The sequence below is a fragment of the Rhinoderma darwinii genome, unplaced genomic scaffold (assembly GCF_050947455.1).
Source record: "Rhinoderma darwinii isolate aRhiDar2 unplaced genomic scaffold, aRhiDar2.hap1 Scaffold_923, whole genome shotgun sequence".
NCBI classification, from domain to species: Eukaryota; Metazoa; Chordata; class Amphibia; order Anura; family Rhinodermatidae; genus Rhinoderma; species Rhinoderma darwinii.
Genome location: NW_027464496.1, coordinates 1 through 27,593, shown reverse-complemented (window position 1 = coordinate 27,593; position 27,593 = coordinate 1). Strand labels below are relative to the sequence as shown.

At 45.2% G+C, this 27,593-nt stretch overlaps 1 protein-coding gene across 1 annotated transcript; it reads left to right on the top strand.

Moving 5' to 3' along the window:
• Nucleotides 1–27,462, top strand: LOC142732871 (autophagy-related protein 16-like). The gene is made up of 13 exons (XM_075849494.1): nucleotides 1–141; nucleotides 5,967–6,063; nucleotides 7,369–7,459; nucleotides 7,722–7,795; nucleotides 8,579–8,821; nucleotides 11,581–11,646; nucleotides 14,252–14,350; nucleotides 20,703–20,765; nucleotides 21,087–21,183; nucleotides 23,804–23,909; nucleotides 24,229–24,299; nucleotides 26,163–26,231; nucleotides 27,190–27,462. Exons 1-13 carry the CDS (start codon nucleotides 27–29, stop codon nucleotides 27,301–27,303), a joined length of 1,305 nt encoding a protein of 434 aa, XP_075705609.1. The 5' UTR covers nucleotides 1–26; the 3' UTR covers nucleotides 27,304–27,462.
• The last annotated feature ends 131 nt before the right edge of the window (nucleotides 27,463–27,593 follow it).

Here is a 27,593-nt window from a genome sequence, read left to right as displayed (position 1 = left end):
CCCTGTGTTGTGGCTCTGGTTGCGGGATGCAGGGAGCGGAGCGCGGGGCCCGGGGCCCGGCCTGGAAGCTGCACCTTATCCGGCAGCTGCGGCACCGGGACCGCTCCCAGCACGGGGCTTTCCAGGAGCTCATCCAGTCATGTGAGTACCGAACCTCCTGAGCAAGTGAAGGACTACTAATCACAGCATGCACAGACTAATGGGGTGTGTAGTAGCTCAGTGGCATGTCTCCTCCTAGAGAATGGAGGAACTGAAGGACTACTGATCCCAGCATGCATAGAGATATGTGGATGCTGGGAGTTCTAGTCCTTCAGTGGTTTGTCTGCTCCACTATGTATCCTTCGATTGGGTAATCCAGACCGGCACTGTAGGGGTTAATGACACTATACCTGTTGCGGGGAGGGGTCCTGTCTGCCCAGTCCTGAAATAAAGAACTTCATGAATCACCAGCTGCCATGTGCGGGTATAAAGCAGCCAGGGTGAGGAAGCGGCGCAGGGGGGCTCTGGGTGCAGGGTGGTCTGGGGGGCTCTGGGTGCAGGGTGGTCTGGGGGGCTCTGGGTGCAGGGTGGTCTGGGGGCTCTGGGTGCAGGGTGGTCTGGGGGGCTCTGGGTGCAGGGTGGTCTGGGGGGCTCTGGGTGCAGGGTGGTCTGGGGGGCTCTGGGTGCAGGGTGGTCTGGGGGGCTCTGGGTGCAGGGTGGTCTGGGGGGCTCTGGGTGCAGGGTGGTCTGGGGGGCTCTGGGTGCAGGGTGGTCTGGGGGCTCTGGGTGCAGGGTGGTCTGGGGGGCTCTGGGTGCAGGGTGGTCTGGGTACAGGGTGTTCTGTGCAGGGTGCAGGCATTTTTAAAGGGACACTACACTTCTATTTTACCTCCTATTTACTTCTTCCCTTGAATATGGGCTGTTTCTCCCTGTTATCAGCCATTTCAGGCTGGACAGAGGATGACTGTAAGGCTTTGTTCACACGTCAGATATTTGAGCCACAGGCAGAAGTAGATCCTGGAGGAAGGAGAAGTTATTTCTTTATATTTCCATTCCTTTAAAAACCACTTCTGGGTTTGGCTCAAAAATCTGCATGAAATCGCGTGTGAACAAGGCCTAGGAGTCCAGTCACACAAGACAGATTTTTAAACCAAAAAGAGATAAGACGTCACGACCAGAAAATGCTTCATTAATGTTACTTGAACAAACACAGAATAAAACAACCCTCGCAGGAAGAATGGGAGCAGAACGCGGAGCAGAACGCGGAGCAGCGGTAGATCCGATGGTGACGCGGTAACAAATACAGCAGCGTGTGCAGAGAATCATTACACAGGAGATGTAGAATATATGGCACGGACTGGTGTTCAGTATTCATCAATGTCGGCACAGGCGTGAGTCAGGGTATAACATAAAGTATATACATCCACCTGTACGAGACAACGATATCTGGGAGACCAGGACCGCGGGCACCGCTGCTGACCCCACACGCGTTTCGCCGAGGCTTCGTCACCCCCTCCGCGTTCTGCTCCCAATTTTCCTGCGAGGGTTGTTTTATTCTGTGTAAGTTCCTGTAACATTAATAAAGTATTTTCTGGTCGTGACGTCTTTTCTCTTTTTGGGGCCGCAGTAATATTTGGGGCTGTTGCTCGGTTTGTTTAAAAGACAGATTTTTAGGGGCAAACGCAGGATTTATAACAGAGGGTTTCCAAATGCAGACTTAAAACCAAGTTATTTTCACCACACTCCCCCTACCCGCTGGTTTTTACGCTATAACTATTGATCTGCACCAAATCCACCAACCGCGCCCCTTATATCACAAGTTCTAATAAAAAAAAGGTTAAGTGATATGTGGTGACCAATACTGGTAGCGTAAAAACCAGCGCAGGTAATAACACACACACTGCCCCCCGTAGATAGTGCCGCACACACTGCCCCCTGTAGATAGTGCCGCACACACTGCCCCCCGTAGATAGTGCCGCACACACTGCCCCTTGTAGGTAGTGCCGCACACACTGCCCCTTGTAGGTAGTGCCGCACACACTGCCCCTTGTAGGTAGTGCCGCACACACTGCCCCTTGTAGGTAGTGCCGCACACACTGCCCCTTGTAGGTAGTGCCGCACACACTGCCCCTTGTAGGTAGTGCCGCACACACTGCCCCTTGTAGGTAGTGCCGCACACACTGCCCCTTGTAGGTAGTGCCGCACACACTGCCCCTTGTAGGTAGTGCCGCACACACTGCCCCCTGTAGGTAGTGCCGCACACACTGCCCCCTGTAGGTAGTGCCGCACACACTGCCCCCTGTAGGTAGTGCCGCACACACTGCCCCCTGTAGATAGTGCCGTAGGTAGTGCCGCCCACACTGCCCCCGTAGGCAGTGCCACACACACTGCCCCTGTAGGCAGTGCCGCACACACTGCCCCTGTAGGCAGTGCCGCACACACTGCCCCTTGTAGATAGTGCCGTAGGTAGTGCCGCACACACTGCCCACTGTAGGTAGTGCCGCACACACTGCCCCTTTTAGATAGTGCCGCACTCACTGCCCCCGTAGGCAGTGCCGCACACACTGCCCCTTGTAGATAGTGCCGTAGGCAGTGCCGCCCACACTGCCCCCGTAGGCAGTGCCGCCCACACTGCCCCCGTAGGCAGTGCCGCCCACACTGCCCCCGTAGGCAGTGCCGCACACACTGCCCCTTGTAGATAGTGCCGTAGGTAGTGCCGCACACACTGCCCCCCATAAGTAGTGCCGCACACACTGCCCCCCGTAGGTAGTGCCGCACACACTGCCCCCCGTAGGTAGTGCCGCACACACTGCCCCCCGTAGGTAGTGCCGCACACACTGCCCCCCGTAGGTAGTGCCGCCCACACTGCCCCCGTAGGCAGTGCCGCCCACACTGCCCCTTGTAGATAGTGCCGTAGGTAGTGCCGCACACACTGCCCCCCATAAGTAGTGCCGCACACACTGCCCCCTGTAGGTAGTGCCGCACACACTGCCCCTTTTAGATAGTGCCGCACACACTGCCCCCGTAGGCAGTGCCGCACACACTGCCCCTTGTAGATAGTGCCGTAGGCAGTGCCGCCCACACTGCCCCCGTTGGCAGTGCCGCCCACACTGCCCCCGTAGGCAGTGCCGCACACACTGCCCCTTGTAGATAGTGCCGTAGGTAGTGCCGCACACACTGCCCCCCATAAGTAGTGCCGCACACACTGCCCCCCGTAGGTAGTGCCGCACACACTGCCCCCCGTAGGTAGTGCCGCACACACTGCCCCCCGTAGGTAGTGCCGCACACACTGCCCCCCGTAGGTAGTGGCGCACACTCCAGCACTATTATATCCAGAGACATTACATCATGTGTGACTGATATCAGCCGCTCCTCTTATGTAATATTCTCAGCGCTACAAGGGTTACCGGCCCTTTAAAAGGATTTCTGGCTGGTATTCTTGTTTCATTTTATTGTGTAGTTCAGTTCCCCCTGGATTTTGGGGCGTTTCTTCTGTGGGGTGATGCTGCGTTTGTTTGCGCTGGTCCATATAGAATCCAGTATGGCCGATGTTGACGACCTGGAGTTCAGAATAGTCACCCCCTCCCCCGTTACATGTCGCTTTTATATAGAGCTGGCACCCGGTGCGGCATTTTGGAGGGTTTGATGCCACCTCCTGAAGCGCCCACGATTGTGGACATATTGTTTAGTCACCGCGCCCCATTATACAGAATCTTAGAATATTTTCTCGGTGGGTGCGGGGCTGTATATGTGTTGGGGAATTTCACACTCTGCTGTTACACAGAAACGCACTGTGCTGCGAGATTGAACATGTACTGCGGCATGAGGCTTAAAGGGGAAGTGTAGGATTAGTAAAGCATGACTGCTTTCTTCCAGGAACAGCGCCACCACTGTCTATGGGTTGTGTCTGGTATTGCAGTGCAGCTACAACAAAGTGAGCTTCAATTCCACAAACAACCTGTACATAGGAGTGGCGCTGTTTTTGGAAGTAAGCAGAGATTCTAACTCCTCACCCCAGAACTCCCCTTATAGATCACAGCCACAGATGCAGCTTTGTTACTGTAGATAACCCCGGGTGTATTTCATCACGGTGTCCTCCCTTGCACTGCTGCGCTCCCACTAACTATAAGGGTATGTTCACACAGCAGCGTCCGTTACGGCTGAAATTACGGTGCTGTTTTCAGGAGAATGTGCAGGCGTCTTTCGCTGCGTCCATTAGGACGTAATTGGAGCTGTTTTTCTATTGAGTCCATGGAAAACGGCCCCAATTACGTCTGAAGAAGTGACAGGCACTTCTTTGACGCGGGCGTCTTTTTTTTATGCTCTGCCTTTTGACAGCGACGCGTAAAAAAAATGACCGTCGGCACAGAATATCGTAAGACCCATTCAAATGAATGGGCAGATGTGTGCCGGCGCTTTTGAGCCGCATTTTCGGACATAATTCGTGGCTAAAACGCCCGAATTACGTCCGCAGATAGTGTGTGTGAACCCAGCCTTAGTCTGTTCATCCTGTTCTTCCCGGTTGCTGAATAGAATGCTAGAACTGCGGTGACTACTGACACGGACCGGAGCGGTTGGTGAGAGGAATGTAGTTCTACCTGTAGATGATGTTCTGGTTTTGTGGGTGACAACCGATATGGCTGCTGAAAAAGAAACATCTCCAGATACGTGCACGTTTGGCGCCAGTTTTTGCGCTGCTATTATTATAAATTGTTTTTTTTATAAATGTCGCCCCCCCCCCCCAGGTCACTTCTGTTTTGCAGATGTTTATAATGTGCTGAGGTTTGGCCTTCAACTTCCACTCACCAGCTGTGATTTTGTCAGCTCAGCGGGGAAGGAAAGGGGAGGGGGGTGGTGAGGGTGCAGGAGGAGGGGGGTGAGGGTGCAGGAGGAGGGGGGGGGTGAGGGTGCAGCAGGAGGAGGGGGGTGGTGAGGGTGCAGGAGGAGGGGGGTGAGGGTGCAGGAGGAGGTGGTGAGGGTGCAGGAGGAGGAGGGGGGTGAGGGTGCAGGAGGAGGGGGGTGAGGGTGCAGGAGGGGGTGGTGAGGGTGCAGGAGGGGGTGGTGAGGGTACAGGAGGGGGTGGTGGGGGTGAGGGTGCAGGATGAGGGGGGTGAGGGTGCAGGAGGGGGTGGTGAGGGTGCAGGAGGTGGTGGTGAGGGTACAGGAGGAGGGGGGTGAGGGTACAGGAGGAGGGGGGTGAGGGTGCAGGAGGAGGGGGGTGAGGGTGCAGGAGGAGGAGGGGGGTGAGGGTGCAGGAGGAGGAGGGGGGTGAGGGTGCAGGAGGAGGAGGGGGGTGAGGGTGCAGGAGGAGGGGGGTGAGGGTGCAGGAGGAGGGGGGTGAGGGTGCAGGATGAGGGGGGTGAGGGTGCAGGAGGGGGTGGTGAGGGTGCAGGATGAGGGGGGTGAGAGTGCAGGAGGGGGTGGTGAGGGTGCAGGAGGGGGTGGTGAGGGTGCAGGAGGGATGGGGGGGGTTGAGGGTGCAGGAGGGGAGGGGGGGGGTGAGGGTGCAGGAGGGTGAATAATCCTAGAACGTCTCACTGTCATATATGAAGAATATCGGGGTGCGTGATGTCACTTTTGGGGGTGCGTTGGTTGGGAGACCCCTTTAATGGATATGATGTGTGAGAACCATCCCAGAGCCCCGAGGACGTCACACGGCTTTAATAAAATCCCCCTGGTTCTGTAATGTCCCATCCTCTCCTGTGTGTGTCGGTCTTCACTGTAGTTCTGGTATTTTATTCATAATCCGGATGAGCAGATTCCTCCTGTGGGTGACACGTGGCAGCGATGCCGGCGATCAATGATTTCTACATATACGGAGTATCACAGGTCTTTATATACAGTGTCTGCGGCTTCTCTCCCGCTGACCCCCCCCCCCCCCCAGAATAATCGGGATGTGGGGGGTCTCCCCTCTGGTGTTTTCCGGATCCGCCAGCGATTTCTCTCGTACTTTATAGTAAAGGGTTTTTTTTGTTTTTCATTTTCAGACAATAAACTTCTAGAAAAATCAGTTTTTCTGAAGGATTTGACCGAAAAAATACAAACTGAACCCGTAATATCCCCGGGAGGGCACCGCGATGCCAGGTGGGTGCAGAGGGGGAGGGGATAAGATCAGAGGTGTGTGTGTATCCAATAATCTCCAGACTGAGCTGTGTATCTAATCCTATCATGTGTGATACTGTCTGCTGAGCTGTGTATCTAATCCTATCCTGTGTGATACTGTCTTCTGAGCTGTGTATCTAATCCTATCATGTGTGATACTGTCTGCTGAGTCATGTATCTAATCCTATCCTGTGTGATACTGTCTGCTGAGCTGTGTATCTAATCCTATCATGTGTGATACTGTCTTCAGAGCCCCTGTATCTAATCCTATCATGTGTGATACTGTCTGCTGAGCCCTGTATCTAATCCTATCATGTGGGATACTGTCTGCTGAGTCGCTGTATCTAATCTTATCATGTGTGATACTGTCTGCTGAGCTGTGTATCTAATCCTATCATGTGTGATACTGCCTGCTGAGCTGTGTATCTAATCCTATCATGTGTGATACTGCCTGCTGAGCTGTGTATCTAATCCTATCATGTGTGATACTGTCTGCTGAGCTGTGTATCTAATCCTATCATGTGTGATACTGTCTGCTGAGCCCTGTATCTAATCCTATCATGTGGGATACTGTCTGCTGAGTCGCTGTATCTAATCTTATCATGTGTGATACTGTCTGCTGAGCTGTGTATCTAATCCTATCATGTGTGATACTGTCTGCTGAGCTGTGTATCTAATCCTATCATGTGTGATACTGCCTGCTGAGCTGTGTATCTAATCCTATCATGTGTGATACTGCCTGCTGAGCTGTGTATCTAATCCTATCATGTGTGATGCTGTCTGCTTAGCTGTGTATCTAATCCTATCCTGTGTGATACTGTCTGCTGAGCCGTGTATCTAATCCTATCATGTGTGATACTGTCTGCTGAGCTGTGTATCTAATCCTATCCTGTGTGATACTGTCTGCTGAGCTGTGTATCTAATCCTACCTTGTGTGATACTGTCTGCTGAGCTGTGTATCTAATCCTATCCTGTGTGATACTGTCTGCTGAGCTGTGTATCTAATCCTATCATGTGTGATACTGTCTGCTGAGCTGTGTATCTAATCCTATCCTGTGTGATACTGTCTGCTGAGCTGTGTATCTAATCCTACCTTGTGTGATACTGTCTGCTGAGCTGTGTATCTAATCCTATCATGTGTGATACTGTCTGCTGAGCTGTGTATCTAATCCTATCCTGTGTGATACTGTCTCAGATTTTCCATTATGACTTCTCCTGTTATATTGGAGTTTGGTGGCTCCCTCTAGTGTTCACAGCTGATTTCTGTTCCCGTTTCATATGCTGCAGGATTATACCGACCGTGTTGCGCGGCGCTGGATCAGAAGCTCCGCCCACGTTACAGAAGGAGATCTCCGAGCTCAGAGACTATAATGGAGAGGTAAATGCTCTGCTGCTATTATAGGGGCGGCCGCTGAGAAAGACGGAGGTTCCCTATCTGCTGTGTGACCCGCTCTTATATATTCCCCAATAGATTTAATATCACCTTATATATATTCCTGTGCCCGATCCCTCCGTGTATAGTCCGGACCTCCCTTCTCTAGGCTGCGTGACTTTCTGATAATCCGGAATGTTTGATAATCCGGCGCCTGTGATTTCCTTGCGCTGCTTGTCTCCGTGTGGTGACTTTGTTGTGGTTGCAGTTGGCCTATGAAGCCTGCGAGCTGAAGAAGGAGGCGCAAGAGCGGGACGAGGAGCTGAAGAGGCAGAAGTGCAGGTGCGCGGACCCCGGGGGTCTCCCCTCAGTCTAAGTCTTGTGTCTCTAGATCTCAGCTGCACTCTCCCCACTAGGCGGCGCCTCCACCGCTTATCTTACTGCTCTCAGAATCTCCCATCCCCCTAATATCCAGGAAGCTGTGCTATAAGGCGCTGTTTGCAGGACCCTCATACTGTCCGGCTGCTTTCTGGGGTAACACACCAGGATAAGCGCCGGACACATCAGAAGTTCATGTTGCATAGTCTTCCTATCTTGAGCTACGTTGTGTCTTCTACTCCAGTCACATCCAGAGCTGCAGTCACAATTCTGCTGGTTTCTTGCTATTTGGGAACGGTGCAACGTAGCTGCTCAGGTGATGGTGACACAGCTTGAGATCTTTAGTGACATGTTTAACTACTCTGGGCAAATAAATGACTTTGTTTCCAAGGGCAGCTACGAGAATTGTGAATGCAGCTCTGGATGTGATTGGAGTATAAAACATGATTTTATTCCGAGTCAATTCAAAATAAGTACAGCAAAGTATTCACAAAGTTAAATAAAAATCCACCTGCCGCATCCTCAGTGGCTCACACCTCTGCTCTGCCCCTCATTCCATACTTTACACTGCAGCACTGCTCTGTCAGGGCACGACCCTGATCAGTCACTGATACGTCTGAGTTAATCGGGCATTGACCTGTCTGTTTAGAGGTTCCTTCTGCTCCCCTGTCCTCATCCCTATGCTTTTCACTGCAGCTCTGCTCTACCTATAGAGTTCTTACATCTTCTTCCTCTGTTCTTCTCCAGCATCTCCTTCCTCTCTGTCCTGGTGGAAGATCACAAACATCAGCATCAATGTCTGGAGAATGACATGGTCCAAATGGTCGGCTCCAATGCTGACCTGAAGGAAGACTATGACCAGCTGTTGACTCGGCGCCTCCTGGTGGAGGGGAGACTTCATGACGCTGAGGAGGAGAAACGAGAGCTGGAGGAGGCTCTGACCAAGAAGAAAGCGATGGAGGCCGAACAGCAGAACAACTTCAATCAGAGGTGATCACCTGAGTTCTGGCCTGCTGACCCCAGATGGGGGTCCTGATTGTGGGGCTGCGGAGGGCGGGCACTTATTTTATGGGGGTAAACCTAAAACAGGTTTTTGTTATGTCAGTCACAGATTTCTATTTACCAATTCAAGCGCTTAAAGGGGTCGTCCAGTTTTGAGCAGACTTTTTTTTTTGAGGAGGTGGAGCTTTCACTAGTGGCCTGTTCATTCATTTCAGTAAGTGGTTTACAAGATCCAGCATGTGAGGTTGTCACAGCTCCGCCCCTTTACTAATCTGACGGAATAGGTATATAATCTTGTGGAAAGCACAAGTTGCCCCCCATTATCACTCCTCCCCCCCCATTATCACTCCTCCCCCCCATTATCATCACTCCTCCCCCATTATCATCACTCCTCCCCCCATTATTATCACTCTCCCCCCATTATCATCACTCCTCCCCCCATTATCATCACTCCTCCCCCCATTATCATCACTCCTCCCCCCATTATCATCACTCCTCCCCCCATTATCATCACTCCTCCCCCCATTATCATCACTCCTCCCCCCATTATCATCACTCCTCCCCCCATTATCATCACTCCTCCCCCCATTATCATCACTCCTCCCCCCATTATCATCACTCCTCCCCCCATTATCATCACTCCTCCCCCATTATCATCACTCCTCCCCCATTATCATCACTCCTCCCCCATTATCATCACTCCTCCCCCATTATCATCACTCCTCCCCCCATTATCATCACTCCTCCCCCCATTATCATCACTGCTCCCCCCATTATCATCACTGCTCCCCCCATTATCATCACTGCTCCCCCCATTATCATCACTCCTCCCCGCCTCATTATCATCACTCCTCCCCCCATTATCATCACTCCTCCCCCCATTATCATCACTCCTCCCCCATTATCATCACTCCTCCCCCATTATCATCACTCCTCCCCCCATTATCATCACTGCTCCCCCCATTATCATCACTGCTCCCCCCATTATCATCACTGCTCCCCCATTATCATCACTCCTCCCCCCATTATCATCACTCCTCCCCCATTATCATCACTCCTCCCCCATTATCATCACTCCTCCCCCATTATCATCACTCCTCCCCCATTATCATCACTCCTCCCCCCATTATCATCACTCCTCCCCCATTATCATCACTCCTCCCCCATTATCATCACTCCTCCCCCATTATCATCACTCCTCCCCCCATTATCATCACTCCTCCCCCATTATCATCACTCCTCCCCCCATTATCATCACTCCTCCCCCCATTATCATCACTCCTCCCCCATCATTATCACTCCCCCCCCCTCATTATTATCACTCCCCCCCCTCATTATTATCACTCCCCCCCCTCATTATTATCACTCCCCCCCCCCCTCATTATTATCACTCCTCCCCCCTCATTATTATCACTCCTCCCCCCTCATTATTATCACTCCTCCCCCCCTCATTATTATCACTCCTCCCCCCCTCATTATTATCACTCCTCCCCCCCTCATTATTATCACTCCTCCCCCCCTCATTATTATCACTCCTCCCCCCCTCATTATTATCACTCCTCCCCCCCCTCATTATTATCACTCCTCCCCCCCTCATTATTATCACTCCCCCCCCCCTCATTATTATCACTCCTCCCCCCCCTCATTATTATCACTCCTCCCCCCCCCTCATTATTATCACTCCTCCCCCCCTCATTATTATCACTCCTCCCCCCCTCATTATTATCACTCCTCCCCCCCCTCATTATTATCACTCCTCCCCCCCCTCATTATTATCACTCCTCCCCCCCTCATTATTATCACTCCTCCCCCCCTCATTATTATCACTCCTCCCCCCCTCATTATTATCACTCCTCCCCCCCTCATTATTATCACTCCCCCCCCCCTCATTATTATCACTCCTCCCCCCCTCATTATTATCACTCCTCCCCCCCCTCATTATTATCACTCCTCCCCCCCCTCATTATTATCACTCCTCCCCCCCCTCATTATTATCACTCCTCCCCCCCCTCATTATTATCACTCCTCCCCCCCCCTCATTATTATCACTCCTCCCCCCCCTCATTATTATCACTCCTCCCCCCCCTCATTATTATCACTCCTCCCCCCCCCTCATTATTATCACTCCTCCCCCCCCCTCATTATTATCACTCCTCCCCCCCCCTCATTATCATCACTCCTCCCCCCCCCTCATTATTATCACTCCTCCCCCCAGCTTGGGATTGGTTGGGTCTTGAGATGTCGTCGGCTGTGTCACGTTATGCTCATCTACGAGGGTCTGTCTGCCATGTGTGACCCCTGGGGAGATTATATAGAGATAATAGAGGGGACCCCACATCAGGACCTTCATTAATAACTGGAGCCAACAATGTCGCTGCTCGTAGTTCCCCCACAATGGTGACTCCCAGTAACAGAATCCCTCACTCTCTGCTCCTCACTGGGGGTCTCTGGCCAGTGTACCCCCAGCGATCGAATGCGTCCATCAGCGCGCCCCCGGCAGTGGTCCGCTCGCCCCCCGGCAGTGGTCCGATCGCCCCCCGGCAGTGGTCCGATCGCCCCCCGGCAGTGGTCGGCTCGCCCCCCGGCAGTGGTCGGCTCGCCCCCCGGCAGTGGTCGGCTCGCCCCCCGGCAGTGGTCGGCTCGCCCCCCGGCAGTGGTCGGCTCGCCCCCCGGCGGTGGTCGGCTCGCCCCCGGCAGTCGGTATTCCCGCTCCTTATATGAACGCTGGGTTTGTTTCCTTTGTGCAGGTGGAGGGATGAGCTGTGGATTCGCGTGGTGAATAAAGCGTTACGTAAGACGGTCAGTGCTGAGGGGTGAGTAACCAGGAGACGCCGATCAAGAAGCAACTTACACAGGATTATTAATACTCTGTTACTCCTCCGGGAACAGCTCCAATTATGAACAATTAATTAATGTGCTTATCTTGAGTTACATCAAGTCTTCTACTCCAGTCACATCCAGAGCTGCATTCACAATTCTTATGTTGGCACCCAGGCAGGAGCTCACATCTCACTGCTGCCCTCTGCTGGTTCACTTCCTTGATTGAGCACTCTGTGTTTGGGTGAATTGTGGGAGATGTAGTGTTTGTATTCGGCTCCGTACTATACATCAATATGCAGCGCGCTGTACGTTATACGAGATTAGCGCAGCTGTTCGGGATGTGCCCTTTAGCACAGTGCCAGCTGCATCCAAGTGGCAGCTCTGGATGTGACTACAGCAATAAAACATTAGGTCACATAATTGTAAATGCAGCTCTGGATGTGACAAGAGCAAGAAGACAATATAACAGGATTGTGAATGCAGCTTTGTATGTTACTAGAGCAATAGGACATTCTGTAACAGCAGGATTATGAATGCAGCTCTAGATGTGACTGGAGTAATAAGACAATATAACAGGATTGTGAATGCAGCTTTGGGTGTTACTAGAGTAATAGGAAATTCTGTAACAGCGGGATTGTGAATGCAGCTCTGGATTAGACTAGAGCAAAAATACATTCTGTAACAGCAGGATTGTGAATGCAGCTCTAGATGTGACTGGAGTAATAAGACAATATAACAGGATTGTGAATGCAGCTTTGGGTGTTACTAGAGTAATAGGAAATTCTGTAACAGCGGGATTGTGAATGCAGCTCTGGATTTGATTGGAGCATAAGATGCGTAACAGCAGGATTGTGAATGCAGCTCTGGATGTGACTGGAGTATAGGATCTGACGTAACTCAGAATCAATACAAGATCGGTAAAGCAAGGAAATGACAAAGTTACCCATGATCACTGGCAGAGTTAACCTGTGAAGTGCTGCTCCGAGGTTGTGGATGGGTCTTTGCAGATCCGGTGAGATCTCCGACGGCTTTTTATTGTAGCGTCGAGTCCGGCGACTCCTCGCCGATCCTCTGGTCAGTGTGTTGGCCTCGCGCCCTCCCGTCTATATCGGTCACACTGTAAGGACATTGTGTGGCGGCTTTGCTCCTGTGTGTCAGGCAGAGGTTTACAGACGTACCCTATCAATCCCTTTTAGGACTCCTGCTCAGGGTGGAGTACAACCCCCATCGGAGTTACAGTAGAGGGTTTATGCACCTCTATAGAAGCCTTATTACGGCGCTGTACAAAACAGAAATATTATATGCCCGTGAGTCAGAGGATCGGGGGTGATCATTACTCCCTGTTATATCTGAGGCCGCAGTCTGTATGTAGTGAGGGAGGAGGGGCTAATGCTCTGAGCGCGGGGCTACCCACCACCATCTCCCGTCCTGGCCTGATGTCCCATTGGTCAGGTGAGGAGGAGGGTTTTTGGGTGTAGGGTATGGAGCTATATTACCATAATATGGGGAACTTCAGTATCGCCCCCTTGTGGTTTTCCAGTGATATGGACTGCAGTATAACCCCCCAGCCCATTGATTTGACTTCCCTCACAGATTACGGCCGATCACTTGGGGGTCCCAACAGAATGTCAACCCGCTGTCCACCTATCATTGTGAACTCTTCTAACAAAAAGGATTGTCCAAAGTGGACAATCCCTTTAACTGGAGCCACAAAGCTGTACGCTGAACCCCGAAGCCGCCGCCGCTGCTCCTAGAAATCTCCGCTTTGGTTACAAAACTTACTACCGCTTTCTAATATAATATGTGACCTTTGACCTAATCCTGCTTCCACAGCTGAGGTTTTGCTACAATTATATCAACTTTAGACAATCCTCTGCACCCCAGACTGATACATTGTTACCAAGTATCAGGACAGGAGAGCGACAGAAGATTGACTAGACTGGATACAATTGTAACAAACCCTCAGCTGCAAGATGTATTTGGTCTATACAGTCTATACAATTTCTGGGTGTGAACAGAAATGTTCCCATTCACTGACAGCAAGCAGACTTCTTGAAAAGTGTGAGGAATTAAAATATGGAAGATATTCCGTGATATTTAAGGTGGAAGCTGAAAGACATGAGCTGAATCCTTCACTAAGTCAGTCTTGAACTATAGAATGGGAAATCTTCAAGGGTAAAATTTGCTTCCACTGCAAAAAAATAAGAAATGATCGGACCGATAAGAACGTCCCCTGCGATGTCTGAGGCATTAACTCCGCCAACTGCGCGTGTCCAAGATCCTTCAGAAACTTTTACATTTCTTCACTTCTCGGTTACTCTCTAATTGAAAGTATCTGGAAAATGCCACCGATCCAGCGCACATCCAAGGAAGGAAACGGGCAGCCGTCCCACAACAAACCAACAGCTGCCCCATGTGGCCGGGGGTGTAAATGACGTCCATTGAATTCACTGATCGCTTGATGGGAGTGATGGAAACTTTTTTGCTTTAGTTACTGATTTTGTATAGTGTACGTGCTGCGTGTAGAGGATACACAAGCTGAACTGAGATCGATCTTATGTCACACGGGATTACTTGTAGTATTTCTTCTGGTTTTAGAGATCTTCATCAAAAACACTTGGCAGATTCACGTGACTGTAGCAGCCTGGAGATGTCAGGAAGCCAGAAAATAGATAAAAACTCCCACAGGAAGTCCAGGTGAGTGGAAACCAAATACAAAGCTTAATTAACTAGAATATAACCACTATAATACTGCTCCCTATATACAAGACTATAACTACTATAATACTGCCCCTATATACAAGAATATAACTACTATAATACTGCCCCTATATACAAGAATATAACTACTATAATACTGCTCCCTATATACAGGAATATAACTACTATAATACTGCCTCTATATACAAGAATATAACTACTATAATACTGCCCCTATATACAAGAATATAACTACTATAATACTGCTCCTATATACAAGAATATAACTACTATAATACTGCCCCCTATATACAAGAATATAACTACTATAATACTGCTCCTACATACAGGAATATAACTACTATAATACTGCTCCTATATACAAGAATATACCTACTATAATACTGCTCCTATATACAAGAATATAACTACTATAATACTGCCCCTATATACAAGAATATAACTACTATAATACTGCTCCCTATATACAAGAATATAACTACTATAATACTGCCTCTATATACAAGAATATAACTACTATAATACTGCTCCTATATACAAGAATATAACTACTATAATACTGCCCTCTATATACAAGAATATAACTACTATAATACTGCTCCTATATACAAGAATATAACTACTATAATACTGCTCCCTATATACAAGACTATAACTACTATAATACTGCTCCTATACACAAGAATATAACTACTATAATACTGTTCCTATATACAAGAATATAACTGCTATAATACTGCCCCCTATATACAAGAATATAACTACTATAATACTGCCCCCTATATACAAGAATATAACTACTATAATACTGCCCCTATATACAAGAATATAACTACTATAATACTGCCTCCTATATACAAGAATATAACTACTATAATACTGCCTCTATATACAAGAATATAACTACTATAATACTGCCTCTATATACAAGAATATAACTACTATAATACTGCCTCTATATACAAGAATATAACTACTATAATACTGCCCCTATATACAAGAATATAACTACTATAATACTGCCTCTATATACAAGAATATAACTACTATAATACTGCCCCTATATACAAGAATATAACTACTATAATACTGCCCCCTATATACAAGAATATAACTACTATAATACTGCTCCTATACACAAGAATATAACTACTATAATACTGCCTCCTATATACAAGAATATAACTAATATAATACTGCTCCTATATACAAGAATATAACTACTATAATACTGCTCCTATATACAAGAATATAACTACTATAATACTGCCCCTATATACAAGAATATAACTACTATAATACTGTCTCCAATATACAAGAATATAACTACTATAATACTGCTCCTATATACAAGAATATAACTACTATAATACTGCCACTATATACAAGAATATAACTACTATAATACTGCCCCCTATATACAAGAATATAACTACTATACTACTGCCCCCCTATATACAAGAATATAACTACTATAATACTGCCCCCTATATACAAGAATAGAACTACTATAATACTGCTCCTATATACAAGAATAGAACTACTATAATACTGCCCCTATATACAAGAATATAACTACTATAATACTGCTCCTATATACAAGAATATAACTACTATAATACTGCCCCTATATACAAGAATATAACTACTATAATACTGCCCCTATATACAAGAATAGAACTACTATAATACTGCCCCTATATACAAGAATATAACTACTATAATACTGCTCCTATATACAAGAATATAACTACTATAATACTGCCCCTATATACAAGAATATAACTACTATATTACTGCCCCTATATACAAGAATATAACTACTATAATACTGCCTCCTATATACAAGAATATAACTACTATAATACTGCCCCCCTATATACAAGAATATAACTACTATAATACTGCCCCTATATACAAGAATATAACTACTATAATACTGCTCCTATATACAAGAATATAACTACTATAATACTGCCCCTATATACAAGAATATATCTACTATAATACTGCCCCTATATACAAGAATATAACTACTATAATACTGCCCCTATATACAAGAATATAACTACTATAATACTGCCCCTATATACAAGAATATATCTACTATAATACTGCTCCTATATACAAGAATATAACTACTATAATACTGCCCCTATATACAAGAATATAACTACTATAATACTGCCCACTATATACAAGAATATAACTACTATAATACTGCTCCTATATACAAGAATATAACTACTATAATACTGCCCCTATATACAAGAATATATCTACTATAATACTGCCCCTATATACAAGAATATATCTACTATAATACTGCTCCTATATACAAGAATATAACTACTATAATACTGCCCCTATATACAAGAATATATCTACTATAATACTGGCCCTATATACAAGAATATAACTACTATAATACTGCCCCTATATACAAGAATATAACTACTATAATACTGCTCCTATATACAAGAATATAACTACTATAATACTGCTCCTATATACAAGAATATAACTACTATAATACTGCCCCCTATATACAAGAATATAACTACTATAATACTGCCCCCTATATACAAGAATATAACTACTATAATACTGCTCCTATATACAGGAATATAACTACTATAATACTGCTCCTATATACAGGAATATAACTACTATAATACTGCTCCTATATACAAGAATATAACTACTATAATACTGCCCCAATATACAAGAATATAACTACTATAATACTGCTCCCTATATACAAGAATATATCTACTATAATGCTGCTCCCTATATACAAGAATATAACTACTATAATACTGTCCCCTATATACAAGAATATAACTACTATAATACTGCCCTATATACAAGAATATAACTACTATAATAATGCCCCTACATACAAGAATATAACTACTATAATACTGCCCCCTATATACAGGAATATAACTACTATAATACTGCTCCTATATACAAGAATATAATTACTATAATACTGCCCCTATATACAAGAATATATCTATTATAATACTGCCCCTATATACAAGAATATAACTACTATAATACTGCCCTCTATATACAAGAATATAACTACTATAATACTGCCTCCTATATAGAAGAATATAACTACTATAATACTGCCTCCTATATACAAGAATATAACTACTATAATACTGCTCCTATATACAAGAATATAACTACTATAATACTGCCCCTATATACAAGAATATAACTACTATAATACTGCCTCCTATATACAAGAATATAACTACTATAATACTGCCCCTAGATACAAGAATATAACTACTATAATACTGCTCCTATATACAAGAATATAACTACTATAATACTGCTCCTATATACAAGAATATAACTACTATAATACTGCCCCTGTATACAAGAATATATCTATTATAATACTGCCCCTATATACAAGAATATAACTACTATTATACTGCCCCCTATATACAAGAATATATCTATTATAATACTGCCCCTATATACAAGAATATAACTACTATAATACTGCCCTCTATATACAAGAATATAACTACTATAATACTGCCCCTATATACAAGAATATAACTACTATAATACTGCCCCCTATATACAAGAATATAACTACTATAATACTGCCCCTATATACAAGAATATAACTACTATAATACTGCTCCTATATACAAGAATATAACTACTATAATACTACCCCCTGTATACAAGAATATAACTACTATAATACTACCCCTATATACAAGAATATAACTACTATAATACTGCCCTCTATATACAAGAATATAACTACTAAAATACTGCCCCTATATACAAGAATATAACTACTATAATACTGCCCTCTATATACAAGAATATAACTACTATAATACTGCCCTCTATATACAAGAATATAACTACTAAAATACTGCCCCTATATACAAGAATATAACTACTATAATACTGCCCTCTATATACAAGAATATAACTACTATAATACTGCCTCCTATATAGAAGAATATAACTACTATAATACTGCACCCTATATACAAGAATATAACTACTATAATACTGCTCCTATATACAAGAATATAACTACTATAATACTGCTCCTATATACAAGAATATAACTACTATAATACTGCCCCCTATATACAAGAATATAACTACTATAATACTGCCTCTATATACAAGAATATAACTACTATAATACTGCCCCTATATACAAGAATATAACTACTATAAGGGTATGTTCACACGTAGTCAACAAAAACGTCTGAAAATCCAGAGCTGTTTTCAAGGGAAAACAGACCCTGCTTTTCAGACGTATTTTTACCAACTCGCATTTTTCGCTGCGTTTTCACGCCGTTTTCGCGGTGTTTTTTACGTCCGTTTTTTGAGCTGTTTTCATTGGAGTCTATGAGAAAACAGCTCCAAAAACGTCCAAAGAAGTGTCCTGCACTTCTTTTGACGAGGCTGTATTTTTACGCGTCGTCGTTTGACAGCTGTCAAACGACGACGCGTAAATAACAGGTCGTCTGCACAGTACGTCGGCAAACCCATTCAAATGAATGGGCAGATGTTTGCCGACGTATTGTAGCCCTATTTTCAGACGTAAAACGAGGCATAATACGCCTCGTATACGTCTGAAATTTGGCCGTGTGAACATACCCTAATACTGCCCCCTATATACAGGAATATAACTACTATAATACTGCCCCTATATACAAGAATATAACTACTATAATACTGCCCCCTATATACAAGAATATAACTACTATAATACTGCCCCTATATACAGGAATATAACGACTATAATACTGCCCCCTATATACAAGAATATAACTACTATAATACTGCCCCTATATACAAGAATATAACTACTATAATACTGCCTCCTATATACAAGAATATAACTACTATAATACTGCCCCCTATATACAAGAATATAACTACTATAATACTGCCCCCTATATACAAGAATATAACTACTATAATACTGCCCCCTATATACAAGAATATAACTACTATAATACTGCTCCTATATACAAGAATATAACTACTATAATACTGCTACTATATACAAGAATATAACTACTATAATACTGCCTCCTATATACAAGAATATAACTACTATAATACTGCCGCCTATATACAAGAATATAACTACTATAATACTGCCTCCTATATACAAGAATATAACTACTATAATACTGCCCCTATATACAAGAATACAACTATTATAATACTGCCCCTATATACAAGAATATAACTACTATAATACTGCCCCCTATGTACAAGAATATAACTACTATAATACTGCCCCCTATATACAAGAATATAACTACTATAATACTGATCCTATATACAAGAATATAACTACTATAATACTGCCTCCTATATACAAGAATATAACTACTATAATACTGCCCCTATATACAAGAATATAACTACTATAATACTGCCCCTATATACAAGAATATAACTACTATAATACTGCCCCCTATATACAAGAATATAATTACTATAATACTGCCTCTATATACAAGAATATAACTACTATAATACTGCCCCTATATACAAGAATATAACTACTATAATACTGCCCCTATATACAAGAATATAACTACTATAATACTGCTCCCTACATACAAGAATATAACTACTATAATACTGCCCCCTATATACAAGAATATAACTACTATAATACTGCTCCTCTATACAAGAATATAACTACTATAATACTGCCCCCTACATACAAGAATATAACTACTATAATACTGCCCCTATATACAAGAATATAACTACTATAATACTGCCCCCTACATACAAGAATATAACTACTATAATACTGCTCCCTATATACAAGAATATAACTACTATAATACTGTCCCCCTATATACAAGAATATAACTACTATAATACTGCTCCTATATACAAGAATATAACTACTATAATACTGCTCCTATATACAAGAATATAACTACTATAATACTGCTCCTATATACAAGAATATAACTACTATAATACTGCCCCTATATACAAGAATATAACTACTATAATACTGCCTCCTATATACAAGAATATAACTACTATAATACTGCCCCTATATACAAGAATATAACTACTATAATACTGCCTCCTATATACAAGAATATAACTACTATAATACTGCTCCTATATACAAGAATATAACTACTATAATACTGCCCCCTATATACAAGAATATAACTACTATAATACCGCCTCGTGTATAAGCAATGTGTGTATTATGTATAGATATGTTTAGGATTATATATATATATTTAGGATTCCTTCGCTCCTGTGATTTGTCTTTCAGGTCTCAGTCTATGATTGCTTTGGGTTCGTCAAAATTCATGGGAGCTTTAAAAAGTTTGTTTGAGTGAGTATATGTTATAGACTGCTATATAACCCACTGTTTAGAATGTAAATCTCAGGAGCAGATTTTAGGTGGTCTCAGTGGTCATTCATCCACGCTTGTTGTGGTTTATGGTTTGGACCAGTCTTTGTACCCATGGCGGTCCCCCTTTTCCTCGGCATGTCATAATAGGTAACTTTGAATGGCGTTGCTGGAGCCCAACATTAACCCCTTACAAAAATTGCAACTAAATAAAATGTGACAACTTCCTCATTGGTCTTCTTGTTGGGGGAGGGTATTTTCATCCTCAATGTCTGAAGAGTAAATCTCTCATTTTATCCTTAGTTTTCGGAAACAGGATTACAGTGTGGATGATGAGTGGTATCATACCTCCCCTGTATGTGTTTTCTGCTGCCTACCAAAAAGAGCCCTCTACAGTAAGGTAAGAGCACCCCCTGTCTGTACAGAAATAGTATAAGTTATCAGGGATTCTTTAGCTGCTATAATATTGTGGGGTCACCTAATATTATGGGATGGAATAGATGTTTTGTTGCTGCCCAATAATTACCCAGAAGACATTTATCCAGCCCTTGCAACAGACATCATCACTGCATATAGTGTCTGTCCACCTTCTATACTGTTTATGTTAAAATGTATTCTAGATATGTTGAGTCACTGTATACATACATGACATGACTTATCCTGTACTGATCCTGAGTTACAGACTGTATTATACTCCAGAGCTACACTCACTATTCTGCTGGTGGAGTCACTGTGTACATACATGACATGACTTATCCTGTACTGATCCTGAGTTACATCCTGTATTATACTCCAGAGCTGCACTCACTATTCTGCTGGTGGAGTCACTGTGTACATACATTACATTACTTATCCTGTACTGATCCTGAGTTACAGACTGTATTATACTCCAGAGCTACACTCACTATTCTGCTGGTGGAGTCCCTGTGTACATACATTACTTATCCTGTACTGATCCTGAGTTATATCCTGTATTATACTCCAGAGCTGCACTCACTATTCTGCTGGTGGAGTCACTGTGTACATACATTACATTACTTATCCTGTACTGATCCTGAGTTACAGACTGTATTATACTCCAGAGCTACACTCACTATTCTGCTGGTGGAGTCACTGTGTACATACATTACATTACTTATCCTGTACTGATCCTGAGTTACATCCTGTATTATACTCCAGAGCTGCACTCACTATTCTGCTGGTGGAGTCACTGTGTACATACATGACATGACTTATCCTGTACTGATCCTGAGTTACATCCTGTATTATACTCCAGAGCTGCACTCACTATTCTGCTGGTGGAGACATTGTGTACATACATTACATTACTTATCCTGTACTGATCCTGAGTTACATCCTGTATTATACTCCAGAGCTGCACTCACTATTCTGCTGGTGGAGTCACTGTGTACATACATTACTTATCCTGTACTGATCCTGAGTTACATCCTGTATTATACTCCAGAGCTGCACTCACTATTCTGCTGGTGGAGTCATTGTGTACATACATTACATTACTTATCCTGTACTGATCCGGAGTTACAGCCTGTATTATACTCCAGAGCTGCACTCACTATTCTGCTGGTGGGGTCACTGTGTACATACATTACATTACTTATCCTGTACTGATCCTGAGTTATATCCTGTATTATACTCCAGAGCTGCAATCACTGTTCTGCTGGGGGAGTCACTGTGTACATACATTACATTACTTATCCTCTACTGATCCTGAGTTATATCCTGTATTATTCTCCAGAGCTGCACTCACTATTCTGCTGGTGGAGTCACTGTGTACATTACTTATCCTGTACTGATCCTGAGTTACATCCTGTATTATACTCCAGAGCTGCACTCACTATTCTGCTGGTGGAGTCACTGTGTACATACATTACATTACTTATCCTGTACTGATCCTGAGTTACATCCTGTATTATTCTCCAGAGCTGCACTCACTATTCTGCTGGTGGAGTCACTGTGTACATACATTACTTATCCTGTACTGATCCTGAGTTACATCCTGTATTATACTCCAGAGCTGCACTCACTATTCTGCTGGTGGAGTCACTGTGTACATACATTACATTACTTATCCTGTACTGATCCTGAGTTACATCCTGTATTATACTCCAGAGCTGCACTCACTATTCTGCTGGTGGGGTCACTGTGTACATACATTACATTACTTATCCTGTACTGATCCTGAGTTATATCCTGTATTATACTCCAGAGCTGCAATCACTGTTCTGCTGGGGGAGTCACTGTGTACATACATTACATTACTTATCCTGTACTGATCCTGAGTTATATCCTGTATTATTCTCCAGAGCTGCACTCACTATTCTGCTGGTGGAGTCACTGTGTACATACATGACATTACTTATCCTGTACTGATCCGGAGTTATACCCTGTATTATACTCCAGAGCTGCACTCACTATTCTGCTGGTGCAGTCACTGTGTACATACATTACATTACTTATCCTGTACTGATCCTGAGTTATATCCTGTATTATACTCCAGAGCTGCACTCACTATTCTGCTGGTGGAGTCACTGTGTACATACATTACATTACTTATCCTGTACTGATCCTGAGTTACATCCTGTATTATACTCCAGAGCTGCACTCACTATTCTGCTGGTGGAGTCACTGTGTACATACATGACATTACTTATCCTGTACTGATCCGGAGTTACATCCTGTATTATACTCCAGAGCTGCACTCACTATTCTGCTGGTGGAGTCCCTGTGTACATACATTACATTACCGGGGGTTCAGAGCGTGAAGTTTCTGCCTTTGCTCCCAGCTATTCTCCCACTGTCTTGGACATGGAGTATAAGATTGTGAGAGTGACGTGCGGTCAGTTCCGGGATATAAATGAGAAGGATCGGGGGGTTATCAGGAATAAGATAAGAATATTTGTTTGATGACCCGATTCTCATGACGTTTTCCCCGGGTGACCCTTTCAGGTGCCCACGTGAGGTCCGTTTTGTGACAATTCTCTATATTGATTATTTTCCAGGAGATTCATGACTCTGAAATTCACGCAGTCAAGTTTAGCCCGAACTCCAAGATGGTGGCCACCGGAGGGGCAGACAGAGTGGTTAAGATTTGGGACGTTGTTGGAGGTGAGGATCACATGACACTGAGCACAGCAGAGGCTCCTCCCACACTGCAGGGACTATGAACCCTGTGCTCTGTCCTGAGGCATGATGGGAGCGTCGGAATATAATAAAGGGACTAATATTTCTTTACCATGTGACTCCGGGAGGATTCCTGCATCGGGGGGGTTATATCAGTAGTGAGTAGTTCCCCGTATAGGTCCCTGTTATTTATGTTAAAAGTGACCACATTAGATTGCAAGCTCTGCTGTCAAACAAGACAAAGTGTTTATTTTATATGCAGTATTTATTTCTTATGTTTTTTTGTATTTCTCTCCCCCTATAGGGCAGCTGCACGTCCAGCAGGTGCTACACGGAAGTAATGGCGTAATAACTAGTATTGAATTCGACCCCTCGGTACGTATTTCTAGTACAGGAAAGCTAAAACTCTGGTCTATATTTTCTGCTCTGTGGAATGCAGTCTATTGTTCCCAGTTATCAGCCATTTCAGGCTAGGAGTATATGGAACATGGCGTACATCTTATTTTTCTGCCCCTTTTTCCTAGTCCGACTGATGTGAGCGTCTTATGAGAAGTCTGTGTAGCACGGAGAGGCCGTGTATAGTAGAGCAGCACGGAGAGGCCGTGTATAGTAGAGCAGCACGGAGAGGCCGTGTATAGTAGAGCAGCACGGAGAGGCCGTGTATAGTAGAGCAGCACGGAGAGGCCGTGTATAGTAGAGCAGCACGGAGAGGCCGTGTATAGTAGAGCAGCACGGAGAGGCCGTGTATAGTAGAGCAGCACGGAGAGGCCGTGTATAGTAGAGCAGCACGGAGAGGCCGTGTATAGTAGAGCAGCACGGAGAGGCCGTGTATAGTAGAGCAGCACGGAGAGGCCGTGTATAGTAGAGCAGCACGGAGAGGCCGTGTATAGTAGAGCAGCACGGAGAGGCCGTGTATAGTAGAGCAGCACGGAGAGGCCGTGTATAGTAGAGCAGCACGGAGAGGCCGTGTATAGTAGAGCAGCACGGAGAGGCCGTGTATAGTAGAGCAGCACGGAGAGGCCTCCAGTTAGTGGCACCTGCCATTTCAGGATCACCCACAACTTTCGGGCGCTTACAATCCAGTATCCCGCCCTGTAATCTCCAAAACCTCTGCCCCCGACTACAACACTCACTACTGAGCTCCAGAACTCATCACGAGGAGCTCCATGCGTGGTGGTCTCCATGGCCGAGCAGCTGCAGACGAGACCGATATGACCACGTACGATCTATGGCCAGAAGTATGTGCACCCCTCCTAATTATGGAGTTCAGGAGTTTAACCCATTGCAAACAAGTCCAAAAAAAATCACGCACACAGCCATGTGATCTCCATAGACAGACATTGCTAGTAGTATTGTGTCGTACTGAAGAGCTCAAGACCGGGAGTGACTGCACTGAGCCCGGACCTCAACCCCAACCAACACCTTTATAATGAATTGGAGCGCTGATTACGAGCCGGACCTTCCCCAACATCAGCGCCTGACCCCACAGACACCCCAAAATCTTGTGGCAAGTCTTCCCAGATGAGTGGGAAAGGAACAACTCAATATTAACGCCCATGGTTGTGGAATGGGATGTCCCCCAAGCTCATGTGTGTGATGGTCGGGGGGGACGGGACGGGACACATACGTTCTACCAGATAGTGTCTGGTGCCAAGCAGCAGCCGGAGAGGGGTAAAGCCACCAACGCTGGAGACACGTTCTATGGAGGGTCCAGGTCACCATCTGATGGAGGAATCTGGGTTTGGCAGATTTGCCAGATTCCTGCCCGGCTGCGGAGACGCCTTTGGAGTCTGGTGGAGGGTGATTGGTCGTGGTGGATCCTCATGGTTCGTGTCTTTAGTTCCAGCGCAGAGGAGTCCGTAACTCTGCAGTTAGACGACCTCTAGAGGATTCTCGACGCCTGATATTGGGGTCCACCGTTCCTGTTCTGCCAGACAATGACCCTAGGAATACAATGAGGTCCATGACGAAATGGAAGAACCGGACTGCTCCGAGCCCTGACCCATCCTCCCCTGGCGGGCCGGGTCATCCAGCCTCAGTGCTCAACCCCAGGTGGTGGCAGTAAAGGGGGGAACCAGTGAGAATGACTGAGACGATCAGGCGCATATGGAGGTGATCTTCAGGGAGGGCTGCACATTCTCTTGAGCCTGTAATATTATTCTCTCCTGTAGGTGGCAGCATTTTCAAACTTTTCTCTTCGGTGTCAGGAATTCTGAGTTTTTCCTATTATTTTTTCAGGGTGCGCAGCTTTTGGCCGCCTCATCCGATGGATCCGCTCATCTGTGGAAACTGGACAGTAAATCCAGCGTATGTCTCCTCTAGTCAGTCATTGTGCAGTGAGTCGTGCAGGGGGCGCAGTCTATATGAGATTATGTATAATGGGGGTCAGTGACTAAAAATCTGTACACCCCCTTCTATACCATGCATAGGCACAGGTAGTGGTAAAACACCTTTTGCTTGATTGCAATGAGAAACGTAATGCTTCATTTTACCTTCGGGGGCGCTGCAGGGCAAAAGAGTCCCCAACAGTTTACAGCAGCAGAATACCCTGTGATCACGGGGACTGTCCTATCAATAAGGGATTGTCCAAACTAAGCAGTCATTTAACTGTTCTCATTACCCTAATGTAAGTGGAGGAGATCAGCAGAGCCGTGTGCTGAACTAAGAGGGCGCCGCTGCTCCAGGGGAGGGTGACAGGCTGCCTACTGAGAGAATCTGCGGGAGGTGACAGAGGTTCTGTATTTTACTATTATGTATTGGGTTTCAATTCCTAAATAGTTTCAAAATCTCTGTTTTCTGACAGTGAATGAAACATTCAGAAAAAAAAAAATAGATCTGAGTGTTTGTTACATTGTTTCCAGATGGATTCAAATCTCTCCTGTCCAGAAAGTTTGTTACAATGTATCCGTTTGGAGGCTACAAAAGATGGTCCAGACAGGATACAATTGTAACAAACCTTTAGCTGTGAGAAGAGGTCAGAATGGGTTCCCATTCACTGGAAGCAAGCAGACATCTTGAAAATGGTGAGGAATTGAAGAACTTTTTACTATACACCCCCTCCCACCCCTGGACCACCACTGCCCCCTCCTCCACAGGGACAATAGTCACTCTGCCCTCTACATGAAAATATGGGGGGGGGGGTCCGACGACCTGTCCCAGGAGGGAGCACCCATCTTGTCACTCTGTGGCCCCCGGCACCCTGTATTGCTGTCAGTGGGCGGTCTCCATAATATATTGACATGCGACTCCTTTTACTCCCCTGTAGGACACGCTGACCGGACACACCGGGAAGGTCACTGCCCGCCAGGTTCAAGATGTCCACGTATCGAGCGGTCACATGCAGCATGGACAGGACCGTCCGGGAATGGGATCTGCATAAAGCAGCCTGTAGGTGACGGACATTCCCCTATAGAATCCCCCTATAGAGGCTTCTGGGTGGTGCGCAGCTTGGCCAAGGCGCCAACATTTGGTCATGTGATGTCATCAATGGGACTCCCACTCGGGCAAGGAGCTCAATTCCCTGTCTTTGTGGGTGGAAGGGAAGGGACCCGCCCCTCTGCAGATTTATGCCACACCCCCGAGGAGCAGGTCACATGATCAGAATATCCATAGAGATACCATGTGATCATGAAAATATATACTTAAAGGGCCATGCCTCCTAAAATAAAA

Coding starts and splice junctions, on each gene's coding strand:
- LOC142732871 (XM_075849494.1), top strand. CDS start 27: ATGCAGGGAGCGGAGCGCGGGGCCCGGGGCCCGGCCTGGAAGCTGCAC. Junction 21,184..23,803: donor AAAGAGCCCTCTACAGTAAG/GTAAGAGCACCC, acceptor ATTATTTTCCAG/GAGATTCATGACTCTGAAAT. Junction 24,300..26,162: donor GTATTGAATTCGACCCCTCG/GTACGTATTTCT, acceptor TTATTTTTTCAG/GGTGCGCAGCTTTTGGCCGC.